This window comes from Porites lutea, chromosome 7 (genome assembly GCF_958299795.1).
Source record: "Porites lutea chromosome 7, jaPorLute2.1, whole genome shotgun sequence".
NCBI classification, from domain to species: domain Eukaryota; kingdom Metazoa; phylum Cnidaria; class Anthozoa; order Scleractinia; family Poritidae; genus Porites; species Porites lutea.
This window is the reverse complement of record NC_133207.1, coordinates 12,873,757-12,901,145: the sequence shown is the minus strand read 5'-3', so window position 1 is coordinate 12,901,145 and position 27,389 is coordinate 12,873,757. Positions and strand designations below refer to the sequence as shown.

Genomic DNA, 27,389 nt, shown 5'->3' with positions numbered 1-27,389 from the left:
ATGATTTATTTCCAGGGAGACGAGGGCAAGGAAAATCTTGGAAGAAGGGTGAGTTTTGCAAAATATCAAAGCCCGTGGAAATATCAGCAATGAACGGGAAAAAATGCCTCATTTTCACCCATAGGACCGTTTTTCTTCATTCTACTTTACCAGGAAAAGATCCACAAAAGAGTTAAACTACTAAGTGACTGAAAACAACGATATTCTTTATAGGCGTAGTGGTAAAGATATGACAGGGGAAATAAATACAATCCTTTTGTTTATTTCTCGCGAAGGCCAAGAATATTTGTCCAAATTTGTGACGCGCATGATTTGCGCGTGGGTCGCTTTAACGCGATCTCGTTTAGTGCATATGACTATTTCGAGAAAGTTTTCAAAAAAAAAGCCCAAGAGTGTACGCGACAATCCGTTAAGGTTTCCGGAATACATGTATGATCAAACAATTTTAGTAAGTCAAATAAATAAATACAGTAAACCGGCGATGCCTAGTCTGTGCACATTGACGAACTTATAATTAGATAACCTGCTTATGAGTGATGACGTATGGGAACGAGGTTGCGTTAACTCAGCAGTTTTGGTAGAGCTGGAAAAAAAATATGAAATAACCGAATCTCGCGAGACATAAAGAAGACAAACGAAGACGGGGAACTTCACATTGAGTCTCGCGAGAGTTTGCCAGTCACGAATTTCTAGGTAAAGGTGTTAAAAATTTATTTCGTTTGCTCGTTTATCATATGTTGAAAGACAGAGTTACATACCAATTCCGTTTCTCAATAATTTCTTTACACTGCTTAATATCTGTTGAAATAACTTTTTTGCAGGTAATAGCCAACGTCATAAATGAAACAAATAAAGTAGTGATTAATAGCAAAGAACTTCTAGCAAAAGTAAGCAATTTGCTTGCCTTGGCAACAAAAAAAGGAGAAGAACTATCACATGACTCACAGGTATGTTCAAACGCCTTTCATGCTTAGGGAAGACGTAAATAAAGCAAAAAAATCCCTCATTTAGTCAAAAATGAGAAAATATTTAACATTTCTAAGCATTGTCAGTGGGTCGTTTTCGATTTTTTGCGTTTACGTGGTGTTTCATTTGGAAGTGATTTTAGGTCAGGTGGTAAAGGCTTGACCAGAGAGCCTCAAGTATTATCAAACGCCCATCTAGATACGGTCCGCCCATTTTATGGTGCTACAAATGTATAATGGCTTCACGTAGGGCCATATCTCGTTGCGATAGCAATCGATTGTAACAACACCTGGGCAAAATGTGCGTAAGGAATGACCTAAAGACAACTAAGATTCTATTACAGAAAGTATAGACAATATTACCCGGAGAACTGTGTGACTTTGTAAAATAAACGCGCACAACAGCGCGAAATATTTCAGGCTCATATCAGTTATTGAATTTTATCTGTTAGAAAGAGACAGCAAGGTATATCTTTAAAAAGATGGTTTTACACGTCCTACAAATAAAAATTCACTTTTAAATTGGTTTAACTTCATCCCTTCTATACTACTTAAAAGAAAATATATTGTCAAGCTCATTTTAAAAGTCAGCCTCTTTTATATTTAAGTTTTTTTTTAAAGGAAAGTGCCCTTAAAAAGTTGGATGAAGCAACAAAATACTTTTCTCAACTTTTCAACAATAACACGGAAGACGCTGACCTCTTGGAAGTAAGCAAGAATATGCTGTTTGCTGTGGGAAATATTTTGAAGAGTTCTTCGGAGGACGCTAAATGGAATTCACAAAAGATGAACACTGAAAAGGTACAGACATCTACTCTACTGTTCTAACTCCACACCGCGTTTTATTCGATCGGCGAAGCTGTGATTTTAGGCCTCTGTATATTTGATCAATTAACAATGTCAGAGTCAGAGAAACATGATTGCGAATCAGTTACTGTATAACTCCAAAGCCTATGAAATCAAGGATATTGCATAACCAAGAAAGCGTTTGAAATTCAAAGCTAATTCGTGTGATTGAAAGCAATTAAGATTTTTTTGAATGCAAAAAAAGCTGACAAAAGTTACGGTGAAAATAGCAAAGTTGTCCAGCCTCTGGATAAATCTGAAAGCAAGCACTCGGCCAGAAGTCACATATGTACATTATTTCATATATTTTATTAAGTCATTTCGCCTTCAGGTGTATCAAGGACCTGCAATGGCTCTTTTGCATGATTTCGTCAGGCGAGCAAATTTCACCACCAAGCCTTTTTTGGAAGCAAAATTCTTTGCATTTGCACGCTTTCTGTGTGTGTAAAGAGTCTTTTGAGCTCTACTGCCCTGGGAATTCATTCACGCAAAACGTCTCAAATCTACAATTTCAAAACGACGTTTGGTGATGAGATTTGCTTTTCTGATGTGAACATGCGTATAGGGAAATTTACTGCTCTCCATTCGGCTTTATTTTCTTAATTGGATAGAGCGTTGCCTCCGGTCATTACAAAGGTCAGGGCTGGATTCCCAGTGTAGCCTGGATTTTTTTCAGGTTCTTTTTCAACCACTTAGGATGTTCATTGAAATGCGAGGATCATCTACTGTCGCATCTGTCGTATTGGCCTTACCGTAGTCGTATAAGTCCCGATCCTAATACGTTTTATGCAAATGTATGTAGAGCAGTCAATTTTGAGAGCTTTTATCATGATAATCACTCTAGGTAGGAGAGATAGAGTTAAATTGAATAATACCCCAGCGTTGAGAGCTTCAAGTACGAGAGGAGATAAGTGCGGGGAGGAGTCATGAGTATAAGAAGGCTAAATTCATTAAATACATGGCCCTAAGTATGAGTAATGATCAGCATAATAACCCAAACATTGAAATATGTGAGGGGGAAAGGTGAGAAGCCCCTTGAAGTGTCACGTTCCGTAATTGGTGAACTTGCACGTTTATTAGTGAAGGGAAATTATGCTTTATTTCAAGTTGGTGTCGAATTGCTGACAGATGCTAACATTTGCGGATTGATCATGCGTAACCAACCACCACCACCCCAACTCGAGATATTAACAACATTCATAGCTCACACGCAAGAGTTTTTAACCTCCCCACCGACTCGGGAAACAACAACTGTCACATCGACCAGAAAGTCTAGACAAGCCACCTAGACCCGACTAACTACAACATTCAGTCTGCGCTCGACTGATAACAACATTCAACCCGCATTCGACGAACTACAACATTCACTTGGAGAACATCGTGGTGACAGGCGAAGACTGGAAGTTTTCTCGGTTCTATTCCCGTAGACCTTACCTGAATTTCAAGGAAGAATTATTTTACTTCATAGGTGTATCTTTTGGAGGTGGTAATTTTGTTAGTACTACTGCAGGTTTCACAACCGCCTCACTCATTTGTTATTGAAGTTCTTGATCGCGTTGCAGTTGTTGATGTAATAAGGTTACTTTTGGTCTTCTGGTATGGAAGCGTCGATGATAATTGTCATATCTTTTTCATCAGTGTCTTGCGTTAGCGTCGTGAGTTCCAGATGGGGCTGTCAGCCGGTGTTCTGTTTCCATACTTCCAAATCAACGTTGTTAAACATTCACCTTCTTGATTAAGCACTTCCTTCTTGTGTTCCAGAATTGGTCTCTTGTGGGTTAAATAGAGGCCTTTGATTTGTGTGGCCCCAATAGTTTAAATGACAAAGCTGGTACTATGATCAGTGTTGCCTTTAAGTAGATTAAGAGCAACTTGATCTATAGCCTCCAAAGTGCCCTGTAAGCATTTAGGCTTTCATGTCTTTTCGCTACCTTTCATTACTTTTAAAACGCGCACAAAGACGCCGCCGCAGTTTAATCGTTTAGAACGACCATTTACTTTGTGTCTCTTTGGATTGTGTTGCAATGTTGAATCGCAGCTGTGTACTAGTATTCCACACGAAGGCCTTCTTCGCTGGTCCAATGTACAGAAGAGCATAAAATGTCCTACAGAAAACCTTTAACTTTAAACGGTATTCAGTCATTAAAATTTGCACTATTTTTGAAACATATTTTGACGAGTGCAGCAAATAATATACACACTTAAAAAATCCCCAAAGATTGGATAGATTTAATCGGCAAAATAACATGAATAACAATGTGTACAACTACTCAGTGAAAGCCAATATTGGCCGTGCAGATCTGCTACCGAAAGTTTGGTTAACTAGACAAAGTGTTTTTTCCTGGAGAAGCGTTTCTCAAAATTTATCATTCGAAACCATTAATTTTCATGCACAGGTCGGGAAGAAAGAGCATAATGTCAACCACTTTCCAGGGGTCCACGAGGCCGGTTTCAACTTGTAATTTATCCTCACTGCATACCTATTACCACATCACGGTAAACTAAGTTATGGGAGGAGACCGCGACAACTGTGGCAACTAAGGTATGCAGCGGGAGTTAAGCGTAGCTGCGTCGACCGGCACCAGGGGAGGAGGGTGGGGCGACCGAAGCTTCCTTCACCGGAACGCGGGCAAAGTGACAACGATCGAGGCAAAAAGCAAAGAGATGGCAAAGCATCATACCTGCCCCGAAGACGCAGAGCACGGCGGAATCTGAAGGATATAGCTCAAATTCCGTGATTCGCTAATTATGTATGCAGTGAGAACAGTATAAGGTTGGAAGAGTGGGGAGATGGCTCAACATTACTCCCGTTCGTCTGATGCGGCGGCGTCTCTCGCGATCTTCGAGAAAGTCCTTCCTAGTGCTACTGGTTTGGTCACAGTGCCTGTGTCTCACCCCGACAATCTGCAACTCGTTTGTACCAATTGAACGATTGTCACTTTCATCTGTTATTGTTACCCCTAGTCCTCCTATTAGGATTGAAGGGGATTTCTGAGTAATGGGAGAGGTTGGATTAAAATTGTGTTCTGTAGCTAACTAACTTAGTTTACCCTGATGTGGTAATAGGTATGCAGTGAGGATAAATTACTGTGCAACCTGCTGTTGAGAACAACCTAGCAATCTCAAAGTAGTAGACAAACCCACCCGGAAACTATGAGGGGTTCACCGTCATGAAGCTTAGCTTCGGTGAGATACCCCCGAGGACGGTTATTCACAGCCGAGCCGACGAAAGGCCTGGGACTAATACCTCTACTGCGGTCAGAAGCCCGAAAGAAAAAAACCGGAGCTAAGGGACTGGTCAAAAAGTATGGAGGGGGGTGGGGCGGAGGCAGAGAGGGGGTGGGTCATGAGGTTTTGAGCCTTGTGCAAGGGGTGGGTCGTGCAATTTTCAGCTACACTCAGGGGGTGGGTCACCCTATTTTTTACAAACTACTAACGAGACAGTTGACTACACTTGTTACATAAAACACAGCAAGCTGGAATTATTGCTAAAATACTCACAAACCTGTTGTGCGAGAAAATACAAAGGTTGACAGGCCGCACATCTATACGGGCGTGGAACACTCTGTCAACCTTTTTTTTTCGGCTCTAACGAGCATGTCCTTTAACGATTTTCCTTTTTTGTAAGGAAATGATTGGTGGTTCTTTTAAAATTTATTGAAGTTATAGTTGGTTTTGTATAAGATTCCATTTTTTCATTCAAGCTTCCTTTATAGTAGACACTGAGGGCTAGTATTGTGTCACGAATGGCAATATTTCTTTTTCCTCCTTGTTGTTTTGTTTTAGGAGTTTAGACTCCCTTTTGTGAATTTTATTTGTGATAGTAGGTTTTCTATCAAAGATAGGGGGCACCCAACGAGAATATAGTTCAAAACCACTTAAACATAGCATTGTTAAACGCATTTTAGTATTTAAACAGTAGATATAGGCATATTTTTATCCCCTAAAAACTTTTCATCTGTTCGGATCTCCTAGCTGAAAGTCTAGTGATACGAAAATTATAGGGATCAAAACGTACCTTTTCGAAAATTTCAGCCAGAAAAAAGGCTCCCGGAAATTCTAGGTGGAAATCCATTAAAAATGGGCAATTTTACCATTTTTTTAGATGTTCGAAAATCCTAGGAGGGGCAGACAAGCAAGAAATTTTACAACAAATGTTTCGAAAATTCTAGATCTCAAATCGTCTTTCGAACAGATATTTTCCGAAAATTGACGTTGGGTGCCCCTGAAAGATTGTGGGTAGCCTCCGTCTGTCAAGCGTTTTTTTTTTAAATTTGAACTTTTTTTCCCTCAAAGGTTGTTTCTGAGGAGTTTTTTCGTAGGATTCTTAAGGCTTCTCCTTCGACAAATTCTTTTTTAACATTTGGAGGGTGACACGAGGTGAAATGTGTCTGCAAGAAGCTTTCCGTTTGTTTAAAATGTGTCTTTGCATCAAGGATAGATTTTTCCTTGAATCTTGTGCCTTTGTATACAACCGTGTCTAAAAACGCAGTCTCAGTGTCAAATGTTTCGGCCGTGAATTCAATAGTTAGGTGATGTAAGGTTGCTTGTTCAATGAAGGCTTCGATGTCTGGTTTACTCTTGTCCCATAGGGAAAAGATATCGTGTACGTGGCATTTCCAAACTGTTGTTCTAAAGACAGTTTTGCTTAGAGTTGTTGTTTCAATATATGTCATGAAAATATTGGCAAAGGAATCAAAACTGCTGTCTTTGTGCCCATTGCAGTTCCTTGGTTTTGTAGGTATTGCTTTCCACTGAAGTGGAAGAAATTTTCGTTGAGGATTAATCTAAGCATTTCCGGCCAGTAATGTGTAGGAATGGGTTGTCTTTTTTGAAATTTTCATATGCTTTGTGACAGATAATTTCAATATGCCCTCGTTTTGCTGTATATTTGTGTCAAGATGTAGACTTATAACGTCCATTGAAACAAGAAATGTTCGTTTTTTCACATTCGTCTTTTTAGTGAAAGGTATGATTTCTGTGATTTTGATATTGCTTGTAGCAGTGTATCAACAAATTTTGTCAAGCACAGAACAAGGTTTATTGGATTATTAAGAGGAAACCGAACATCCATGTTTTAACTAGGGGGTGGGTCATGCAATTTCCAACCTTGCCTTAGGGGTGGGTCAGTCGTTTTTGTGCCGAAGGGAGGGGGGGGGGTCATGTGTTTTTCATCAACCATATTTCCAAATGCTTCGGCCCACCCCCCCCCCCCCCCATACTTTTTGACCAGTCCCTAAGCGGACCTTAAGTAAATCACACACAGAGAGACAATAAGTTATCCAATGAACCGGGTACACGCCTTTTTTGCAAAAGGGAACCAAGGCGAAAGAACGAGGGGGGTCTTTACGCAAAGTTTTAGAAAAGGTAAAACGCAATAAGTAACCCTCACGATCTTTTAATTTAAAAACCTGGCTGGCCAACAGGCGACCCAAATGCGATGCCCTGTCGCCTGTGAAGAAATCTATTACAAAAAAGGTAGCATCCCTAGCCAAAATATACTGACTAATTCTAGACAATGATTGAAAATCAAAAATTTTTCCCCGTAAATGAGCAATTAAATTCTGGAACTTAACAAAGAACAATGGCACAGCTTGCGAAGGCGAAATAGCCATACCCGCCTGTTCGAAGCGAACAAAGTTCAAGTATTCCTTGATGCGAGGATGTGCGATAGGATTAGTGTGGTCGATGCGACCAAGTTTATTAAAGATGGACCTGAGCTTTCCAAGGAGGGAGTCAGCGGTGCCAGCGGCCAAACGGCGGGGGCAGGCGCAAGCTCCTCCGGAACATGTGGGGACATGAACCACTGTTCGCCCCGACGAATCTTTATAAATGAGAAACGTAATAACGTCGTCTACCGTTCAAGATGAAATTGTTTTAGGCGGGGAAACTGACGTCAGAAACGTAGATAATTGCTGCTCAAGGGCTGACTTCTGACGTTGATAGGGCCGACGCTCAAACGAAGACTTAAGCTCTTGAAAACGCTCTTGAATAACCTTCTCATCCACAGGACCCCTGCCACGGGGAACAGCTGGCACCAAGGGCGCATTGGGAACTCCACACGCTTGACAGAAATTGGCATCTGCGTCATTCGGATACAAGCACGAACCACGGTCCAAGGTCGCGGAATCTAGCAGAAGACCATAAACGGGAAAGCGATAAGCCCACAAGTCCCACTGAAGACGTTGCGCCGACCAGACATGCGTGAAGCGAGAGGGAAAAAGCAACACAGCATCGTCGCCCTTCCTGCCAAGCAAAAGGCGATCGACCGCGACAGACTGAAGGAGAGCCCACCAAAAACGCCTGGGACGCAAATCTGGTACCTCCAGAGTAAGGGCCCCTTGGAATCCCTGATCCAAAAAATACCTCAATAGCGGACCGAGTAAAACAAAAGGCGAAAAGCGTAAATGTTATGTTCCAATGGGATGGGCTTCGCAAAGGTGTTAACCCCCTCAGAGGCCGGAGTAGGTCAAGGAGAATAATAAGGAAGCATTAGACCAGAACGATCCCTTCGACAGTTACTGTCTAACGCCATAAGATCTAAGGAGTGAGGACCGAATCTGCGCTCCACTGAATTCCAGGCCTTTTCTGACAACATGCAGTCAAGGTCTGAACACGCTCGAGAAGGTGCGTCCGCCATATTGTCTCGGGAAAGAACATAATGGACATCAATAGCCAAGTTCAACTGACGGCTAAACGCCAAGATTTCCTTGACAGAATCGTTAACAGATGAATTCTTGCAGCCAAAATTGTCCAAGGCGGACTTGAGGGTTCGATTATCAGTATGAATATCAACCTTAGAATTACGTACGAGGTCTCGGAAAGCCAAGAGTGAGCGTACCAAAGCCTTCGCCTCGAGAGAGTTAATATCATCCGAAATATCCATCCAATAGTCTCTGGACTCGATCCTTCTCCCGTCCTTAAAAAGAACTCCACCCCACGAGCGTTTAGAGGCATCACAGAACAGGGAGACTATACAATGTTGCTCCGACCTCCAAGGCAAGCAATCTGACCAATCGTCTAAAAAGCGCCAGTACGCGACATAAAAGCGGAGTCTTCCTTGGACTTTAGCAGCAGTCTTGGAGGAACGCGTAAGCTGGGCTATTCGTTAAAGACTTCGCGGACGTAAAGCTTGCAACCAGGGATGGCTAAACTAAAAGAAACGACCTTGCCAGCGAAACCTTGCAGCGTTTTAAGACTGACACAGGAGGATGACAAAATACTTTCCCGCAAGGTCGCGAACTTGCTGTCTTCTTATCCTGGGGAATAAGAAACGCCGGGCGCATAGAATCGCATAAAAAACCCAAAAAACAGACCACCGTAGAAGGAACGTGCTGCGACTTGTCAGTATTAATGAAATAGCCAGCTTCGATCAGAATGTAACACAGAATGTAAGCTGCAGCTTCAGCTCTCTGAGCGCTTGGAAGAATGACAGAACGCATCGGAGAGGCAAAAAGCTGACCCACATGACGGTCGTCAATATACTGTAACAGGGGAACCCCAAGGGAGCGAGCGGCATGCGAGACGACTAGATGAATATAGGCGCTGGCTTTCCAACCAAAGGGGAGCGTACGAAACACAAAAAAGAAATTATCCCACTCGAGCCCAAAGTACGTCTCCGACGACGGATGCAGCCGAACAAGCTGGTAGCCACTCTTGCCATCAAAGGTCGTCTGGAAATGCCCAGGCAAAACATACCGGGGCAAATCCGCCAGGTGATCTAATTTAAATGGAAGATCCCTAATCCATAAATTTAAAAACCTTTCGTCGTGGCAGAGACGAGGCTTGGAATGGCAATGGTAATAGGAAGGACCAAATGAGGCAGAGACACGACTCCAACCTCTCCCCAAACGGACAAAACCCCTGATGCCACCCACTGAACAATGGTATCGCTAATAAAATCAGCGAACTGTGGGCAAATAGCAGCGTTCTTGATCTGAATGGAAGGAGGGGTCTGCGCATGGTAGAACTGCCCCTTAAAATCCCCCCTAAATGGGGTGAAAAAATTCTCCACACGAACACCATCCCGGAGAATCTCGAGAAGATCCACCGCACAGGAATAATCCGCCAGAAGACGCTGCCAAACAGGGAAACTTTCGTGAAGCATACCAGCTTTAAAATGACCCGGGTCACGGAAGCGAAGGTTGGTCAAAACACCTAATTCCGGGCGTGAGGAAACCATCTCCGGAGAGGCCAGGGGCCAAGGAAGGCTCGGTTCCCCGTGCCAAAATAGCGAAGAGGGACAGGTCCGCTAAACTGTAAATACGAGTCCCGAGCCTCCAAGATCCGCGAGGCGAAACAAGAATGACGCGTCTGAAAAATGGAGTAAAGGGAAAACCGTACAGCTAGGCGGAGACAAACAGGGACACCAACCCCTCGTTGACCCCAGAATCCGAACCAGGTCCAGAACAGAGACACATAGGAGGTGCCCCAGGGTCAACGACGAGAAGGGTTTTTTTTTCCCCTTTTTTTTTTTTTTTTTTTTTTTTTTTTTTTAAGACATGGACAAAGATGAACACAAGCAAAATGTTTTATTTAAGAGCGAAAAATAAAACAAAAAGAACATTACAAACCAACAAAATCTTGTAAATCAAACATTAAGCGAGTATATCTGCGAGGGTTTGCTCGCCCTCCAGAACTAAGGGCTCCACGACCCCGTCCGTTCGGAAACGGCGCCTGAGAGGCCCTACAGGTGCGCGCAAAATGACCCAAGCGGTTACACTTCAAACAGGGTCCTCACCCGAACGGTATTCCCAGCCTTGGACTTATAGGGCCAACGTGCGACTGACCAGACGTCTTGGAACCAGACTTTAGTATGGAAGCGGCTTCTTCAGCGACCTTAGCTCTAACAGGGTCTCCCAACAGCCCTAGCAATAAACGCTGCAATTCGGGGGAACTGAGAAAGTCCCATCTCGCTCGTACCTCGTCCAGGGCCGCGGCATATTCTTCAGCCTTCTGGTGTGCTTGCGTGCGCGCGAGTCGCATTAAAGCTTGTAAAATGTCCAACACTTCGAAACGGTCAAAAGCGCTATTAGGACGGTTAAGGTATTTTCTAAGGTTAACCAAAGTACCCTCGGTAGTCTCCAAAGTTTTCTCCTGCTCAAGGGCTCGGACCTTTCTAACTCAACCAAACGAACGTCAGCCTGACAGACGAGAGAAAATTTAAAGAAACAAAGGTAAACGAAGCGAAAACAACAAACACAACAAACACGGTGGCAAAACGCGACGCATAGAAACCGATTAAATTTCTAAAAGGAAAAGAAAGCACCTGAAACAAAAACTAAAGTGGACCAAACACAGTCATAAAAGAAAAACATTGCCAAATCAGCACGACTAAGACACTTCGCTACAAAGCGGTATCCCTCAAATATACATGTAAAGTGGAAAACTACGAGCAAAAGCGAAAAGACATAACCATACGGTATGATAACGATCTAACGTCCCTGTATCCCTTGTTGATCTCATTTGCCTTCCGTTTCTCCCAACCTTTTTTTTTGTTTTTGCATACTTCCTTCCTTCCTACAACATGAAGCTACATGTCCTCGCGTACAACGCGAAACAATTAGAACTGGAATACGTGAAATAGATATATAAACAATATAATGTAATACAATTTCCTCGCCTAAAAGCGGTATCTCATTATGACAAAACAGAAACTTCAATTATGCAAAGGTAATATACACACATCCACTACCAGTACTCCTCGCTAAGAGGATTAGAATTGGAACTTGGAACAATTAGAACTGGAATGCGTGAAATAGATATATAAACAATATAATGTAATACAATTTCCTCGCCTAAAAGCGGTATCTCATTATGACAAAACAGAAACTTCAATTATGCAAAGGTAATATACACACATCCACTACCAGTACTCCTCGCTAAGAGGCGGTACCTCTGAAGAAAAAACGACAAACAGGCCTCGCCTTAAAGCGGTATCCCTTCGCACGAAAAGCGGAGACTCCCAATATGCCCAAAAAATACGTATTCACTAACACAACTTCGTCGCTATAAGCGGTATCTCCTCGCGTAGAAATATCGACTAACGTTCCTCGCAATAAAGCGGTATCTCCTAGTTTGTGAAGCGAAAAACTTCCCAATCTTAAAAATATACACACATCTTACCACCAACATTTCTCGCTATAGAAAAGCGGTATCTCCTCGCTAACAAAGCGGAAACCTCAAGCACTCACTTTCCTTTTCCTTCCCAAACTTAATTTATATAATATGTTTATAATTTTGTTTGTTTAACGAGTGTGCACAGGGAAGACAAATAAAGGTCCTATAATTTATGCCCTAAGGTGTAAACTTCTTGCAATAAAGCGTGAAAACCCGATTGATGACCTTAGCACGCAACTGAAAGCGGTAACTAACGAAACAATAAAAGGAAAACTTCTTATGCTACAAATTAAACAGCAAACTCTTGCCGCGAAGCGAAAATCCTAAACACACGTGAAGGCGTTACATACGACTAATCTCCCACGTCATAGGGCGGAATAACCTCGCTTACAAAGCGGCAAAAACGTTAGCATATGGAAAAATAACACCCGAGTAAGCACGTGGCAACCAGCAAGCAAAACGGAGAACTACATTCGGAAGTATAGAAAATAGCTAACAGAAAATACGTAAGCACGTGGCTAAGAAACGAACGGCTCGCAGGGCTCGGCTGACTGAAACAAAAGAAAAGCAAAAAATACCTCAGGTTCAACCACTGGTGGCGGAGCAGCTTCAACAGCACCAGCTGGCTCTTCAACAGCCTCGTCAGGAACAGGAGCAGGCCGAGTAGGAAGGGCAGCCATGACATGAAAGGCTGGTGCCGGTCGACGGTGGTTTGCAGCGACAGAAGCTTCCCTCACCCCTTCACCGGAACGCGGGCAAAATGACAACGATCGAGGCAAAACACGAGAATTTAAGCAAAGAGACGGCAAAGCATCATACCTGCCCCGAAGACGCAGAGCACGGCGGAATCTGAAGGATATGGCTCAAATTCCGTGATGCGCTAATTATGTATGTAGTGAGAATAGTAGCAATGTCTTCTTTTTACGAACAAAAAGATAATGAATGCTAAAAATCCCGTGAAATTTGATGCAGTTTTGAGGGAATATGACGCATTCGTCTTGTCTATATTTATGTTTGGGGGCTAAACTAAACTTTTGGTATAAACTACTTCTTCATTTTCCATTTGCCACCCGAGTACAAGAGCAGTTGGCACTGTGACCATACTCCATTCATCCAGAGAGTTGAAAATGACATTCCAAAACAACACGAGACAAGACAAGAATTCTATTTATACCACACACAGAAGAAAAGACATGAAATAAAGACAATATAACTTATGTAAGGTACAAGCCACCTAGAAAATAACTATAAAACTAATCTAGCCAGGAAGTAACTTCATTCGTCATCTACTGTTATTTATGTTCTTGTTATGTACAGTGGGACAGCATTGTTCAGAAAATGTAGGATTACCTGGCAATAACGTTAAGGGATGTTTGATACTTACCCTCAGGTGGGGTAAAGAGTTTAAATTCACTGAAAGGCCTGTGAAGTACTTACACCCGCCGGGAATGTCAACCACGTTAAAAGATATAAAGTATCATGATATCCCACTTCCCAGTTCTTTCCATCTTTCAAACACATTTGGCGAGGTAACACCACACAGTAAGAGGACTTGAAATTGGTTAGAAATAAATGATGGCTATCATTACTGCGAAGCGTAACGCAAAAGTTATTGTCTTGAATCATGCTTTTTGCAATGCCAAATTGCCAATCACGAAGGTATCACACCGGGAAGCCTTTCACTGGACCAGCGCTTCTTTGTTTAATTGCACCTTTTCCTCGAAATTTTAAGATTCTCTCAATACGAAAAAGTGGTCTGGCTAAGAATTCCATTACTTTCTATGACTCTGGTTCATAAAAGGTCCCTTGGATTAAATTGCCTCTTTCCCTCGGGTAATACACCGGAGGACCTCGGGCTAATCGCTGTGCAATTATAAAATTATATCTCTTCTGTCCAGGATGGCAAGTAACGTTTCCACTTAATATGGTTAGCCTTATGATGATCTTGATGTGATCTCCTATGTTGAATTTATTCTTTGCCGGTTTTCTTCTGTATTGGATCAGAAGTAATGTGTCAAAAGATTAGATCATGCCTTTACGTATGCTGATCTTGACTCGATCTCTTATATTGAATTTATACTTTGCTGATTTTGAGTGATTATTATACAAATTTCTTCAGACATCTTGTGAATTGGGCGTATTTACATCTGTAGGATTCATTTTGATAATTCGATGCACAATCGCTACAAATGTCGACATACAAATTCCCTTGACCAAACTGTCAAGTTTGTGTAACTGATGATGGGAAATTGTTGTGCAACATGCGCTACATTAACTGTTTTAAGCAGTTACTGAAGCGCTTGATTACTTCAGCTGTGGTCTTGTTGTATGTGAGAAAAAATGCATTTTTCAGTAATTTTAAAATGTCTTGTTTTTAAAGTCAGTCCCGGCATCTATCGGCAAACTCTCTGGTTTTCGTTCCTGTTGAAGATTTTCTTTAACGCTTCTACTAATAAAGAGCTTGCCTTTGATTTTGAGGGAATTGCCATTCTATACTTGGATAAGATACCGATACAAGGTAGTAATTGCTCGTACAGCTGTAGTTGTAATTCCATCGCCTAAGAATTATTTTGTATGCCAACTAAATCAGCCAACCGCTGAGAATCAGTATCATTGACAAGTACTCCGCTGTGACGAAAGGTATTGTATAGAATGACCCGCTTGTTGCTGGAGTGAACTGAGTTCTTAAGAGAGTTTTTTCCGTAAGGAAAAGGCACACGATACAAGTTTTCACTCTTTCTAAAGCTGTGGGGCTGTCCAGTTTATTATATAGTTTCTCTAACAGACGGTTCATCTGGTTGAAGTCTTCTTCCTGTGCGTTCTCTCCTTTGAGGGTATCGGTGTCATCTGTTAACTCCATGTGTACTTCGGTACCACAAGAGGAAGGGCAGGTGGTGACTTTCGCTCCGACGACCGAGAACTAATGACCAAATAAAGTCTGTCTATGGGCTTACTACTATGAATTACCTGCCCCTTCTATTACCCACATCCACCAGCCCTAATGATAGTGTGTTTGAAAGGTAAACATATATCTAATGAATCCCAAGGAGCAAGACACTTCTCCAAATGTCATAAAATCACTCGCCAAAGAGGTAGGATTGGGACAACGTTCACTCAACCTTTTCCATTTTTACAACAAAATATCACCCTAAGAAGAAAAGAAAAAATAATAATAATAATCAGCCTCAAAAAAGGCATGCACAAATGAGACTATGATTTTTGGAACTGCAAAAATAATCAACCTTAAAGGAAATGAACTCATTATCTCCTACAAGTACCTGAAAGAGCTTACATGAAAGCAGTAGGCTGATTTAACTTTTAAAAGGTGTTTCGATATAGTTTTTCAGAGGCCATACCGATATTTTTCAATCGCTTTAAAAGTAATTTTATCCTTGTCTGATCGCTATCAAATTTTCACCAATGATTGAATATAGATTGAAATTTATTAAAATGTAGGTTTTAGTAAAATCGATATTACTATGACAACAATAAACAAAAAACTTTGAAATTGACATGACGCATTATTACAGGAAAGCAGATAAACTGAGCAGCAGGATTGGCACAAAATTCACACAAAATTCGGCTTTTATCAATATCAAAGTTTTTGGTTTATTTTTGGCATAGTAATATCGATTTTACTTAAAACTACATTTTCACAAATTTCAATCCATAGCCAATTACTGGTGAAAATTTTATAGCGATCGGACGAGGAAAAAGACACTTTTAAGGCGATTAAAAAATATCGGTATGGCCTCTGAAGAACTGTATCGAAACACCTTAAGGTAAATCCGCCCGTCAATCGATCAAAAAGACGCTGAAGCAATCTAAAACACCACGATTCTACCAATTCTCACATACTGCGGATCACTTGGTCTTGGTTGGTCAGACACCCGAAAAAGTCTGATAAAGAATACACGAATTTTTAATATCATGGGGAACAGTAATCTGAAACTTCCATCAGCAGAAAACACAAAGCGCAAACGCAGTTATGTATTTTGAAAGACTGAAACATTCTAAGTGTACAAGAAACAATGGTTTTTCAGTGAAACGGCCTAAAGTCCACCTCGAATTTGGCAAGAGTTTTTACCTTCCAGGAGTCAAACTTTTTAACGAACTCCCAACTGGACTTCCATCCTTAACTTCTAGACTTTCATTTAAGAAAGCTCTAAAAACACTTTTAGTTAATCTCTGAACGTTTATTGATATAACCATAGAATAGTTATAGTATTTTAGTATTTTTAATTATCTGAAACTCATGGACTTTTTTTTTCGTATCTTATTTTTATCTTTGAGTTGTTTATTTTACATGACACCATTGATAATAGTGTTTTATACACTGATGGGTTTTCTTAGATCCTGTTAAAATATTCGTTATTATTATTACTATTATTATTATTATTATTATTCTCATTATTATTAATATAAGACACGAGAGAGGGCTTGAAAAAAGGCAAAAGAGTTAACCGAAACAATCGGTATATCAGGCTACTTTACCTATGCTTAATTCATAACATCACTGAAAAAAAAATTCATCAACATCTTTGTTTTCTTCCACCAGAGCAAGCAAATTGTGAAAAAAGCTCTTGATTTAACAAGGAAGTTTCGAGACTGTTTGGTTGTCGAGGACGAAAAGCTTCTTTCCATCACAAGCAGTTATGTATCCATGGTGATTTACAGGCCTAATGAAGACGACAATATTACAATAACTGAAGTGGGCAATATTAACTTCACCTTACCGAAATTCGGGCAACCGTTCAGTGAGTTAGGAATAGAAAAAGCTGATGTCACATCCAAGGTCTTGTTATTCAAGAGTAATCCTTATGCCTGGCATCCGAGCGAATCCTTAGGTAAATAATCTAAAACATGATTGAAACATCCCAATATACCTAGACTCTTCAAGAAATACAGAAGAATGTGCATTTAATGTTTCCCTTGGAGATTATAGGGGTTAGAGTTATATGGACATCAGAATTTTATCAAGAATACTAAGCTTCGCTGGAAGTAAGGCCTATACTTCATTCGAATGACCTCACCGAAGCCATTTTAATTAAATTATAGTAAAAATAAATAAATAAATAAATAATAATAATAATAATAATAATAATAATGATAACAATCATGATAAAAATGATAATAAGCCAGTTTCACCTCAAAAGGGTCATTCATGTGCCATAGACCAAAGTCAATACTTACTAATCATGTGAACTTTGTTTTGTTTTGTTTGTGCGCCTTTCTTTCAGTCCACTCGTGGGTTGTTGATGTAGTCTTGCAGAGAAACAATAAAACAAACTGGAAGATCTCTGGATTAAAAGACCCACTTCAATTGTTTATTCCCAAGGATTTTAATTGGTCGTCGTCGCTATCCGATGAGACGTCCAGCACACAGCAATACTTCGTGAAACCAAGTTACGATGTCAATGAAACTATTCTTATAAATTATCATCAGATAAACCTTACGAACGACCATACTGTAGTTTTCGTGAAATTAGGACCCGAAGTATCGACCTACACGCCATTACGGGTTTATATCAGCGTTTCAGACTTTCCCACGCCGACAAGACATAACTTTTCAACTATGATACCCGACTGTGAAAAACATGTAGACAAGGAATCTTTGATGGATTGTGTTCAAAATCCTAAAAATTACGTGTTGTCATTTACTTCATCCGAAACTGGTCATACTGGGATTCATTACATTGGCATTCACTATTACGTCAAAAGGGCAAACTACGTTAAGGATCGATTACGGAGATCCTGTGTGACTAATAGTGGAAGGCAGAAACGTTCTTGCGTTGAAGTCAAACAGCCTCCTCCTTCCCCTACTCCCACTCCTTTGGTGCTAAGATCTTCATACAATGCTAGTACTGATTTAAGATACAATTTTTCTGTGAATATCGGAGGCTGTTTATACTGGTCTGAAGATGAAGAGCACTGGACACAAAAAGGATGTAACGTAAGCCTTTAACTTCAAACCGTTTTGTTTTATTGTTTTTTGTTCTTACCGTCCGTACGCTTAAGTAAGCCAGTTTGATCACAATCTTAGCAACTTACGTTTAAGCGTGCTTCTTAACCTTCTGGATGACCGATCCGGATTTAAGCTGCAGTAAAGTTTTGAATTGGCGACCGTTTTGAGCCCGATGGAGAGTTATATTGTTGCTTTTTCTATTTTGTTTGGAGAAAGGATAACAAGCGTAGTCAAGGATTACGTCCTCTACCCTCTTCAAAGAAAATGAACGTGGTGGCTTCTACTTAATTTAAATTTCTGTTATTTCTCCAGGTATCGTCCGACGTCGTCAAAGGGTCCATTAATTGCCTTTGCAATCATTTATCTGCGTTTGGTGGAGACTTTTTCGTGCCACCAAACAAGATAGACTTCAAGACGGTGTTTAGTAAGTTCCAGGGTATTGGAAAAGACAACAACTTTAACGTCTTGACAACAGTGTGCACCTTGCTTTCGCTTTATATTATTTGTCTCATCTTTGCCCGTCAAGCTGATAAAAGGGATCAACAGAAGGTAAGTGGGCACGTGTATTGTTAGTATCTATTGTTTCTGCGATAGCTGTCACGTTAGTAATCTACTCAAAGCACTTGGTAAGGACCTGTTGCTTGACTACTTATGTGTTAGATCCAGGATTCAACATTGTTAGTTTGGCTTTAGTGAGTTTATTATCTAGTAGTTTTATCTTTCGTTGCATGTTTTTCAGACCATACCAAATATCTGTCTCCCCGACAACGAAGAGTATGGAGTTTATCATTATCATATTTCAATTGCCACAGGCATGTGGATGGGAAGTGGCACTACAGCCAACGTGGGACTAATAATATATGGGGAGGACTGTTGCAGTGGGAAAATCATTCTTAACGACTTTGGAGCGAAAAAGACCTTTTTTGCTAGGGCAAGTGTTAACACCTTTTCTTTATCGCTGCCCAGAAGCCTGGGTTCCCTGTATAAGCTCAAAGTGTGGCACGACAACACAGGACACAGTCCAGCATGGTTTCTACTAGATGTAGTTATCACGGATTCGGAATCGAAGCAAAAGTGGTATTTTAATGCAAATAGATGGCTTGCAGTTGAAAGAGCTAGTGGAGAAATCGAGTTAACCATTAACGTTTCGAACAATAAGGATATATCAAGGTTCAAAAATCTCTTCTATCACAGGGTTTCAAAGCAACTGGCGGACGGACATTTGTGGATTTCCATTTTTACCAGGCCACCCCAGAGCTCATTTAGCCGAACGCAACGCATTTCTTGCTGTATGTCAGTGTTCTTTTGTGCTATGATTACAAACGCTATGTTTTATAAACTGGGTGAGAAGGCTAAAGATACATTTGAAATTGGTCCACTAGTAATGAGTTGGACGCAAGTTAAAATTGGGATCCAAAGCGCCATGATAGTGTCACCTGTTAATGTCATTATTGTGGCTATTTTTCGAAACGTCAAACGAAAGAAAGAACAGCTCAGAGACTGCGGTGAACTTTTGAAAGAGAAGTCTTTAAAAGGCCTGCCACATTTTTTTACCTACGTTGCATGGTTTCTATGCTTTTCTTCCATTCTTTCTTCAGCATTTTTCATCGTGCTATACAGCCTATCTTGGGGAACGGAAATCTCTAATCAGTGGCTTACGTCTATTATCGTTTCATTCTTCGAAGAAGTGACAGTTTTGCAGCCCATTAAAGTAGTAATCATTGCGTGCTTGTTGTCTGCATTAATAAGAAAACCTAGCAAGCACGACCCAGTTCATGGACAACCTCGCCATAAAAGACCATCCGAGGATGACGCCGCAGTAATACCACCAACAGATAAAGACCTAGAAAAGTCTCGAATATTCTGGGTAAAACTCCGCAAGGTGTTCAGATCTGTCACAGAGATAATTTTGTTTATTGTGTTTGCTTTTTTGCTGTTTATTGTTTGCTACGGAAATAGGAATAGCTCAAGGTATTATCTGACCAAATCGCTGAAGGACATATTTCTGCAATTTGACGATGTAAGTCTTTAGATATTGATAAACAACTACACAAACAGACAAAAAATCCTAAGTAAAGAATTCAGTGTTTAGCCAAAAGGGAAACTATCTGAACCCACTTTAAAAGCTAATAGTGCTATTCATCGGATAAAGAATAAAAATTAGGAAAATCAGTTTTGTTAATCCAGTAGATAGCGTTATGCTTCTCTTGAGTAACTGGGCCATTAAGCCAGTACTTACGTGTGCCTCAAAAGAAGCGTCAAAAAGAAAAAAAAAAAATTAACATAACAAAATAGGAAAATAAGCAAAGAGAAAAACTAGAAGGGAAATAAGTGATAAGTGAACAGGAACAGCCACACGCGAACACACGTCAAGCCCGTGACTGTCGCCTTTAGAACACTGTCCTTCGAACAAGGGATAAATTTCTTACCACAGTGATAGAAACAATACTGACATCACACAAGAGGATAACGATATCTGTGTAAAAATTCTTGATGGCAGAACGACCCCTGACGGTTTTTTTTTTTCTCTTACTCGACTTGCTTCCCAGTGTTACTTTGTTGAAAATCGCTGATACATGTACATACCGTAGATTTGCTGCCTTTAAGCAATTTTTCATTTCCACACCAACTATGATAGTACTAGCTAGAAGATACTATTGACTAATAAACAACTTTTCTTCTTTTCCTTTTGTTAAACACGAATTGACATGTCTAAAATGGCTAATGCTGGCGTAAATTATATGTTATCTTTCAGCAAGTAAATAGTACTCCCACCTTTTGGAACTGGACAAAAGAGAAACTGGTGCCGGGTGTGTACTTCTCAGAATGGTACAATGGAAAGAAAGTCGAGCTGCAGGAAGGCTTCATAAGCAGTGGGTATCCATTTCTGGTGGGAATGCCTAGACTTCGCCAGATAAGAATAAAAGCAGGTAACTTTTTTTAGACCCTTATTTTTCCTTTTAGATTATATAACCACGAAACCACGAAAAACTGATGCTTAGACTTTTAAGGAATGCCTATAAAATAGAGATCTCACGGCCCCGAGGTCGAAAGCGAAAGTATGTCGACCTTCAGTCCAAAAAAATCTTGATTTCAAGACACGTCTGACGCTACATTTTCTGTGCTTCAGAGCTTAGAAATCTTTGGCACGAATTGTAATGGCATTCAAATGAAAATCGAGCGGCTATCTTTAAAAATCTGTGCAAAAATGACTTCTAGCTCACCGAAACAAGAATAAAAATTTAGTTCTTTTTTTTTTTTTTTACAGGAAAGCTATTGTGTAGTTAAAATATAACTATAACTGAATAAAGGACTTTTTTCCAGATTCTTGTGTAGTTAAAGACCTCTTTATCGCGAAACGTTGTTTACCATACTACAGTTCCAAGTCAGAAGAAAGAAGTCCATACAATCATCGTGACTGGACACCTGTTACCAATATAAGTGCATTTGAAACTTCATTTGTATCGGAGGATTTGTGTCCCAGGCCATGGAAGTACCAAACTTCAGAGACCTTAGGGAACCTCTTTTTCAACGGCTTTTATGGCATGTACGGCGGTGGCGGTTACATTGCCGATTTGGGCTATAATCGAGATACAGCATTAGGGGTCATTGAAGATTTAGAAAACAATGATTGGATAGATAATAGGACTTCTGCTGTCTTTGTTGAGTTCACGGTCTATGAACCTTCAAGCACACTCTTCAGCGTTGCAAAATACCTCTACGAGGGGTACCCAACGGGAGGGGTCAAAACGACGTCCACAATTGACACCCTAATGATTTACTACCCTGTAGACCCCAGCCTTAGGTCTTTTTACTTGGTATGTCAACTTATTTTGGTCATTTTTGTTTTCGGTTTATTCATTGTGGAGATAGTTAAGCTCTATCTTCAAGGATGCAGATATTTTACTCGCTTCTGGAACATTGTGGATTTAGTGCAAATTACAGTTGCGGTGGCTGCAATGATACAATACTTCTTCAAAGCGAAGTTTACGAGCAATTTCGTGCGACGAGTTAGGGAAAACCCGTTCGTTACTTCAAGTTCCGATTATATTGTTCGGTGGTGTCAACTCGAGATCTGGCTTCTTTCATTTGCAGTATTTCTCGTGACGATAAAGATGCTGAGATTGATCAAATTTAATCATCATATTTGTCATTTAACACACACAATAAAATCTGCAGCACAATACCTTGCGTCTTACTCGGTTGTGTTCTCAGCCACCCTTCTCGCCTACACGCTGCTCGGAACACTGCTTTTCGGAAGCAGTGCAGGTCCCTATTCTACTATGGCTCAGTCTCTAACAATGCTCCTTGAAAGACTTTTGGGCAATAACATGTACACCAAGGAACTAAAAGAAAAGAATGACGTCACAGGCCAGTTATTTACATTTGCATACTCATTCTCCATTGCTATGATATTAATTAACATGTTTTTGACCATCCTCAACGCCTCCTATACTGAAGTGAGACTCCTTAAACAAGGTCGTTATCCTGATGCTGAACTGGCCAGCTTCGCATGTCGCTATTTCAGGAAAAAAGTGGAAACATACTGGCGAGATGCTAAAAAATCTTTTAAAAACAGGAATCAGCCTAAGTCACATCTGCGAAGGAGAAAGTCAAAGTACTTTAACGAAGGCACCCCAGACGTTTTGGGTTATTCTGATAAGTACCTCTGTACGGAATATACTGTATACAAAAAAGCATACTCTTGTCTTTCGGAAAAAGAACCCGTCCGGGACAACAAACACCTCTCTCGGGAGAAAATTCAATGTGATGACGATTTTGATGATATTGATATCGATACGGTGGACGAATTTTCTTCTCTTCGAGACATTAAAAAAGCCTTATTACAAATAGGAAAATCACTGTTTATTTATCATCATGAATGGAGCTCCAGCAGCCTGTATGATGACAGTGACAGAGAAGAAAGAAATTCCCTGAAAAGCGGGTGGAGCCAGGGCTCCAATCAGAGTTTGTTCGATGTGGGAATGTTTGAGGATTGCGAGCAGTCTGCCATCGTGAAAGTTTAAGCAATTTGTAGTTTTGTTAAATTAGACACAAGCCATCATCTTTAGTTCCTTAAGTACCTTTTCAGATTTTTAAGGCAATAGATGGTGACTTTGATTTCTCTACAATCTGGCAAAGAGAGCTGCGAAAGATTCAGTTTAAGGAGCAGCTGCCGTCTTGATCACTTATCAAAGTATTATTGTTATGTCTTTGTCTTTGTCTCAAAAAGGAAAAAAAGAAATGTTCTTCATTACTCAAGCCCGGCTAGCCGAGGTGACTTTTATCCCGATATTACATGAAGTAAGACAGCCCAGAGCCGCCATATTTCCATAGCGATTTAAAGTAGTGCGCATAAGCAGTCTGGTTACCCACTCACTTGATGCTGACGGTAAGCCGGGATAGCTCGGCGAGCGTGATCTCGGCAAAGCTAGCCAGGAATATGAATGATGATGATTACAATAAAATTATCAGTTATTGAGAGGACCAGCACTTGCTCGCCTCTTCTCAGCTTTAATATAGTTTTTGCTGGAATAGTAAGATTCATAGCTTTAGCGTGCGAATAGAGCCGGCTATTCTCCGTTCCCGCCGCTGAATTCACAGGTTAGTATAAGGCGACTGTAAGACATGCTTTTCTTCTCTTTTCATACGATTTGGGTGTCCCCGTCAACACAGTATTCTGTTTTTTTTTTAAAGCTGTCATGTTTGGCTCCTATCAACTTTAAATTCTCATCCCGAAAAGATGGAGCAAAGGCCGTGAAAAGTGTTAACGAAGATTTTTTGGCATCATGTCATTAACAGGAAATTACATTCTGGACCAGAAAAAGTTCGATTATTTCAGGGACAAGATTTCGCCTTGTGAAATGTTTAATATACTTACCCGTTAAAGGTTCCTTAACCTAGTTGATCAAAGCGAATAGCACAGCGCTAAAATGACGTCAGAGCGACTAATTTGCAATTTTTATCTGACTTTTGCCATTTCTGTCGTTTTGATGACAAAGTCAGACAAACATGACATATTAATGACAAAAGGCAAAGAAAAGTGACGAATTTCGCTGAAGGTAATTTCAATTTGTTTGTCTGAATTTCAGTTCTATTAATAGTGGCCGCGGTCACATCTAGGCTACTAACTATAGTTAAGACGGGGATAACTATAGTTAGCTATTTCGGTAATGTGACCGTTTCTCTGTTCGCTCCAACTATAGTTAGACTAGAAGTTCTCATTGAGAAGGGAAGTGCTGCCGTTAGTTGCGATGCGAATAAGACAAAGACAGTTTGTACAACAGTTGAACATATGAATTTTTTTTAGTAAAGTCAATAACTTAGACTTGCTGGCGTTATGAAACACTCAGAGCGTAATATAAAAAATGAACCGATCACGATGACAAATAAACGGCTTGGAAACTAAAATTTCGAGGACGTTTTTGGACTTTTTACATTTAGGGCATGAATTTTTCGTCATTTCAGGCCATGGTACCTAAAGATGAGCCTAGCTAGCTGTAAAAAGGGGCAATACGGAGGCAATACGTCCTAGCCGGCATGATCACATGCTGTTTACGGAAAATTCCCTCATCCATGTCAGGAAATTCTGTATTTTAAAGCCTCCCCTAGGGCATGACTCAGCAATTGAGGACATTTCTGCTACGTTTTCAATGTTGGTTAGCATGCAAGGATTTTTCCCGTGCATATCGTCAATGATTTGCTCACTGGTAATAGAGGAGGTGGCCCCAGAGTGGTTTTGCATTGAAATTGGCATGCAACAGAATTTCGCATGCCCTGTAAGCATAATTTGAGGTTCTGTGACCTTCTCACCCAGGCCGCGAGAAGCCTAGGTTCTAGTAATAAGTAATTCATACCCAGCAAAATCCCCGGCATGCCGGGCATGCCAAATTTTCTGACATGCCCGGCATGCTAAATTCTCTGGAATGCCGGGCGTCCATAATCTGGGTCATGCCGGGCATGCCAAAATCGGTCTCTGGCATGTTTCAACGCACAGGTTATAATTCCTTGAATCTACAGATATTTTAAGCCTGGCTAAAAAAAAAATAAACAGATCACAGTGCTTATCTTTTGATGTACGGTTACACGATGACGTCATTGCTATTCCTTTCATTTTCATAGATTTGGTTGTCGCAGCGAAGTTTAAATAACAAAAGCTCTAATTTTCACAAGAAAGTAAAACCCTGAGGGATTCTGCCGAAGTAATAAAACAGCGTCATCGTGGAGATGACCTGTTGGGGGATTGTAAAAACTCCTCACTCCTTTTAATGAGTCTTTAATAGGATTCCCATTTCACATTGCGAATAAAATGGAATTGACTGAAATCAGTAAAAAGAGAGACAGAGACTATTTTCATTGTATAATAAAATGCATCTATGTTCCATGAAAGCTTTTAAAAATACAAGGTTATAGAATATCTTTCAAAGTTCATTACAAACTGAGCTAAGCCCCAAAATCACTGTTCATTATTCAGTAAATTATGATGTTTGTCAATGCAATGTGCTTGAATATAACGTTGAATTACAAATCTCTCGAACGCAATTTTCCCTACGTTAGAAAAGCTCTTTTTATCTTGTTTCACATTTTGATAAGGAGTCTGAGTTCCTCTTTCTTGTTTTGTAGGCTTGCCAGGATTAATGTTTTTTTGTCATTACCAGTGTCTGTGTTCTTCGTTTTTAACTCAAAGTAAGTCAGTAATAACTGACGGTATCAAAGGATTGCTCTCTAGAAAAGTAATTATCTCCTCGTCATGTCTGGAAGTTACCTGTAACAAAAAATAAATGGAATCTTAACACATGCAAGGCCAATATGAAAAAAAGAAATAGAACATTTAGAGCTCAGCTTCTCTTAACATATTTTCATACTGGCTTGTTGAGTCTGTTAAAGGTCGCAACTAATTGTCTGAGGCTAATTTCACAAGAGTGTGCAATTGAGATAAATACATGGTAAATAAAGTGAAAGAAACGTGGTTTCACATTAGCCAATTTACATTGCGCTGTTCGATGATGTTTACACGCTTTTCTACTGCGAAATAAACCTTTGCATTTGGATTTGCAAGTTAAGATTATACCGAGTTTGACTGACACTTAATTGAACAACAGTTTCATTTTTAAGGAGGCAATTGGGGTGTAGACCCATATAAAGCCGGAATATGTAAAGGAAACTCAGCGAAAACTTTTTCGCATCTTTTTGTGGCGATATTCTTTCACGGCCCGTCAATTGATTAGGGGTTGCGAAGATAAAATAAATTAGGACCAAAGGTTAAAGCCTGTCCGGTTACATCATTTCGTATGTTACCTAGAGTTCTAATAAATAGGTCATAAAATAGGATTTTACGAGAGCGAATTTGTTTCTCAATCGGTGTATAAAAAAGTGAGGCTATCAAATGAGAAGTTTATAGAGTATCAAAATTATTAAATTAAAAGCTCATTTAATTAGGAAAATTCCTATACGAAAACAATGCTAGTGACATTAAATTGATCAGATAAAATTCTCAGAAAATATGTCCAATAAAAGCCTCATTATTTACTTTTGTTTTTGCGTAAAGGTAATTTTTTCGGCCCACAAAGCAAAGTTGAAAAAGCGACTAAATCTTAGTTTTTTACATTGAACATGTTTATTAGCTCAGTTTTCGTCCGTTTTAAAAGCTTTATAACCCAATCATAATTTTTCGGGTTATCAAAAACCATGTTCATTTAAAGTAGAGCCGGCAAACCTGAACATTTTGTAATTCAAAAGTCGGACCCAGCCAGGTTGTTTAAGCTTAGAATTATTTGCATTTTAGCGTCCTATAAATTTACCAGAATCGCCTCTCAGAGGCTTACTGTAGCAAAGCATTTTGTAGTACACTCGTAGACAAGCAATGTAAGCCTTAAGTCTTTGCTTGGATGAGATGTCCAAAAGAAAAATTAGTTTTGTGGACCTAAACGCACATTCACAGACTGCTTATATTGAGTTGTTTACAACTTTGCATTGACACGCGCAGCATGTTCATTTTTTTAAAGCGAAATCCAAATCTGATTTTGGCATTTGATTTACGGATATTTTATTTTGTCTCCAAAAGTGATTGTAATATCCGTTTGATTGTCTTTCAAACAACAGTCAAACTATGCAGCAAAAATAAGTAACTTTACCAGTACAGTGGAAAAATATGACCGTAGGTGCCAAAAATAATTATACTCGAGCTATAAAATTAGAACTGACTTTTTTTAGCTTTGGTTTCTTATTTTTGAAGTTTTCTCTAGTCTTCTTAGCAGCAGAAGAAGATTACAAGACATACAAACAGAAACAATCCAAAGTGAACAAGTTGACAACCACTTATGCCGGAGTTCTTAGGCATGCTCAACAGCAAGATAAACTGAATGCCAAAAGGATAATTCACGGGATTTGTTCGATATTCAGGCTTTTTTCTTTACCAAATTAATACTAAATTTGTACTTACAGTCTCTCGCAGAATCCATTTCTTGTCCAGCATTCACCAACATCTCAACCAT

General features: G+C 40.0%; 1 protein-coding gene across 1 annotated transcript; it reads left to right on the top strand.

Moving 5' to 3' along the window:
* Positions 1 to 23,379, top strand: LOC140944460 (polycystin-1-like protein 2). Its single transcript, XM_073393600.1, has 9 exons — positions 1 to 48; positions 822 to 947; positions 1,587 to 1,766; positions 16,489 to 16,777; positions 17,171 to 17,883; positions 18,208 to 18,444; positions 18,635 to 19,915; positions 20,651 to 20,825; positions 21,220 to 23,379. Exons 1-9 carry the CDS (start codon positions 1 to 3, stop codon positions 22,920 to 22,922), a joined length of 4,752 nt encoding a protein of 1,583 aa, XP_073249701.1. The 3' UTR covers positions 22,923 to 23,379.
* The last annotated feature ends 4,010 nt before the right edge of the window (positions 23,380 to 27,389 follow it).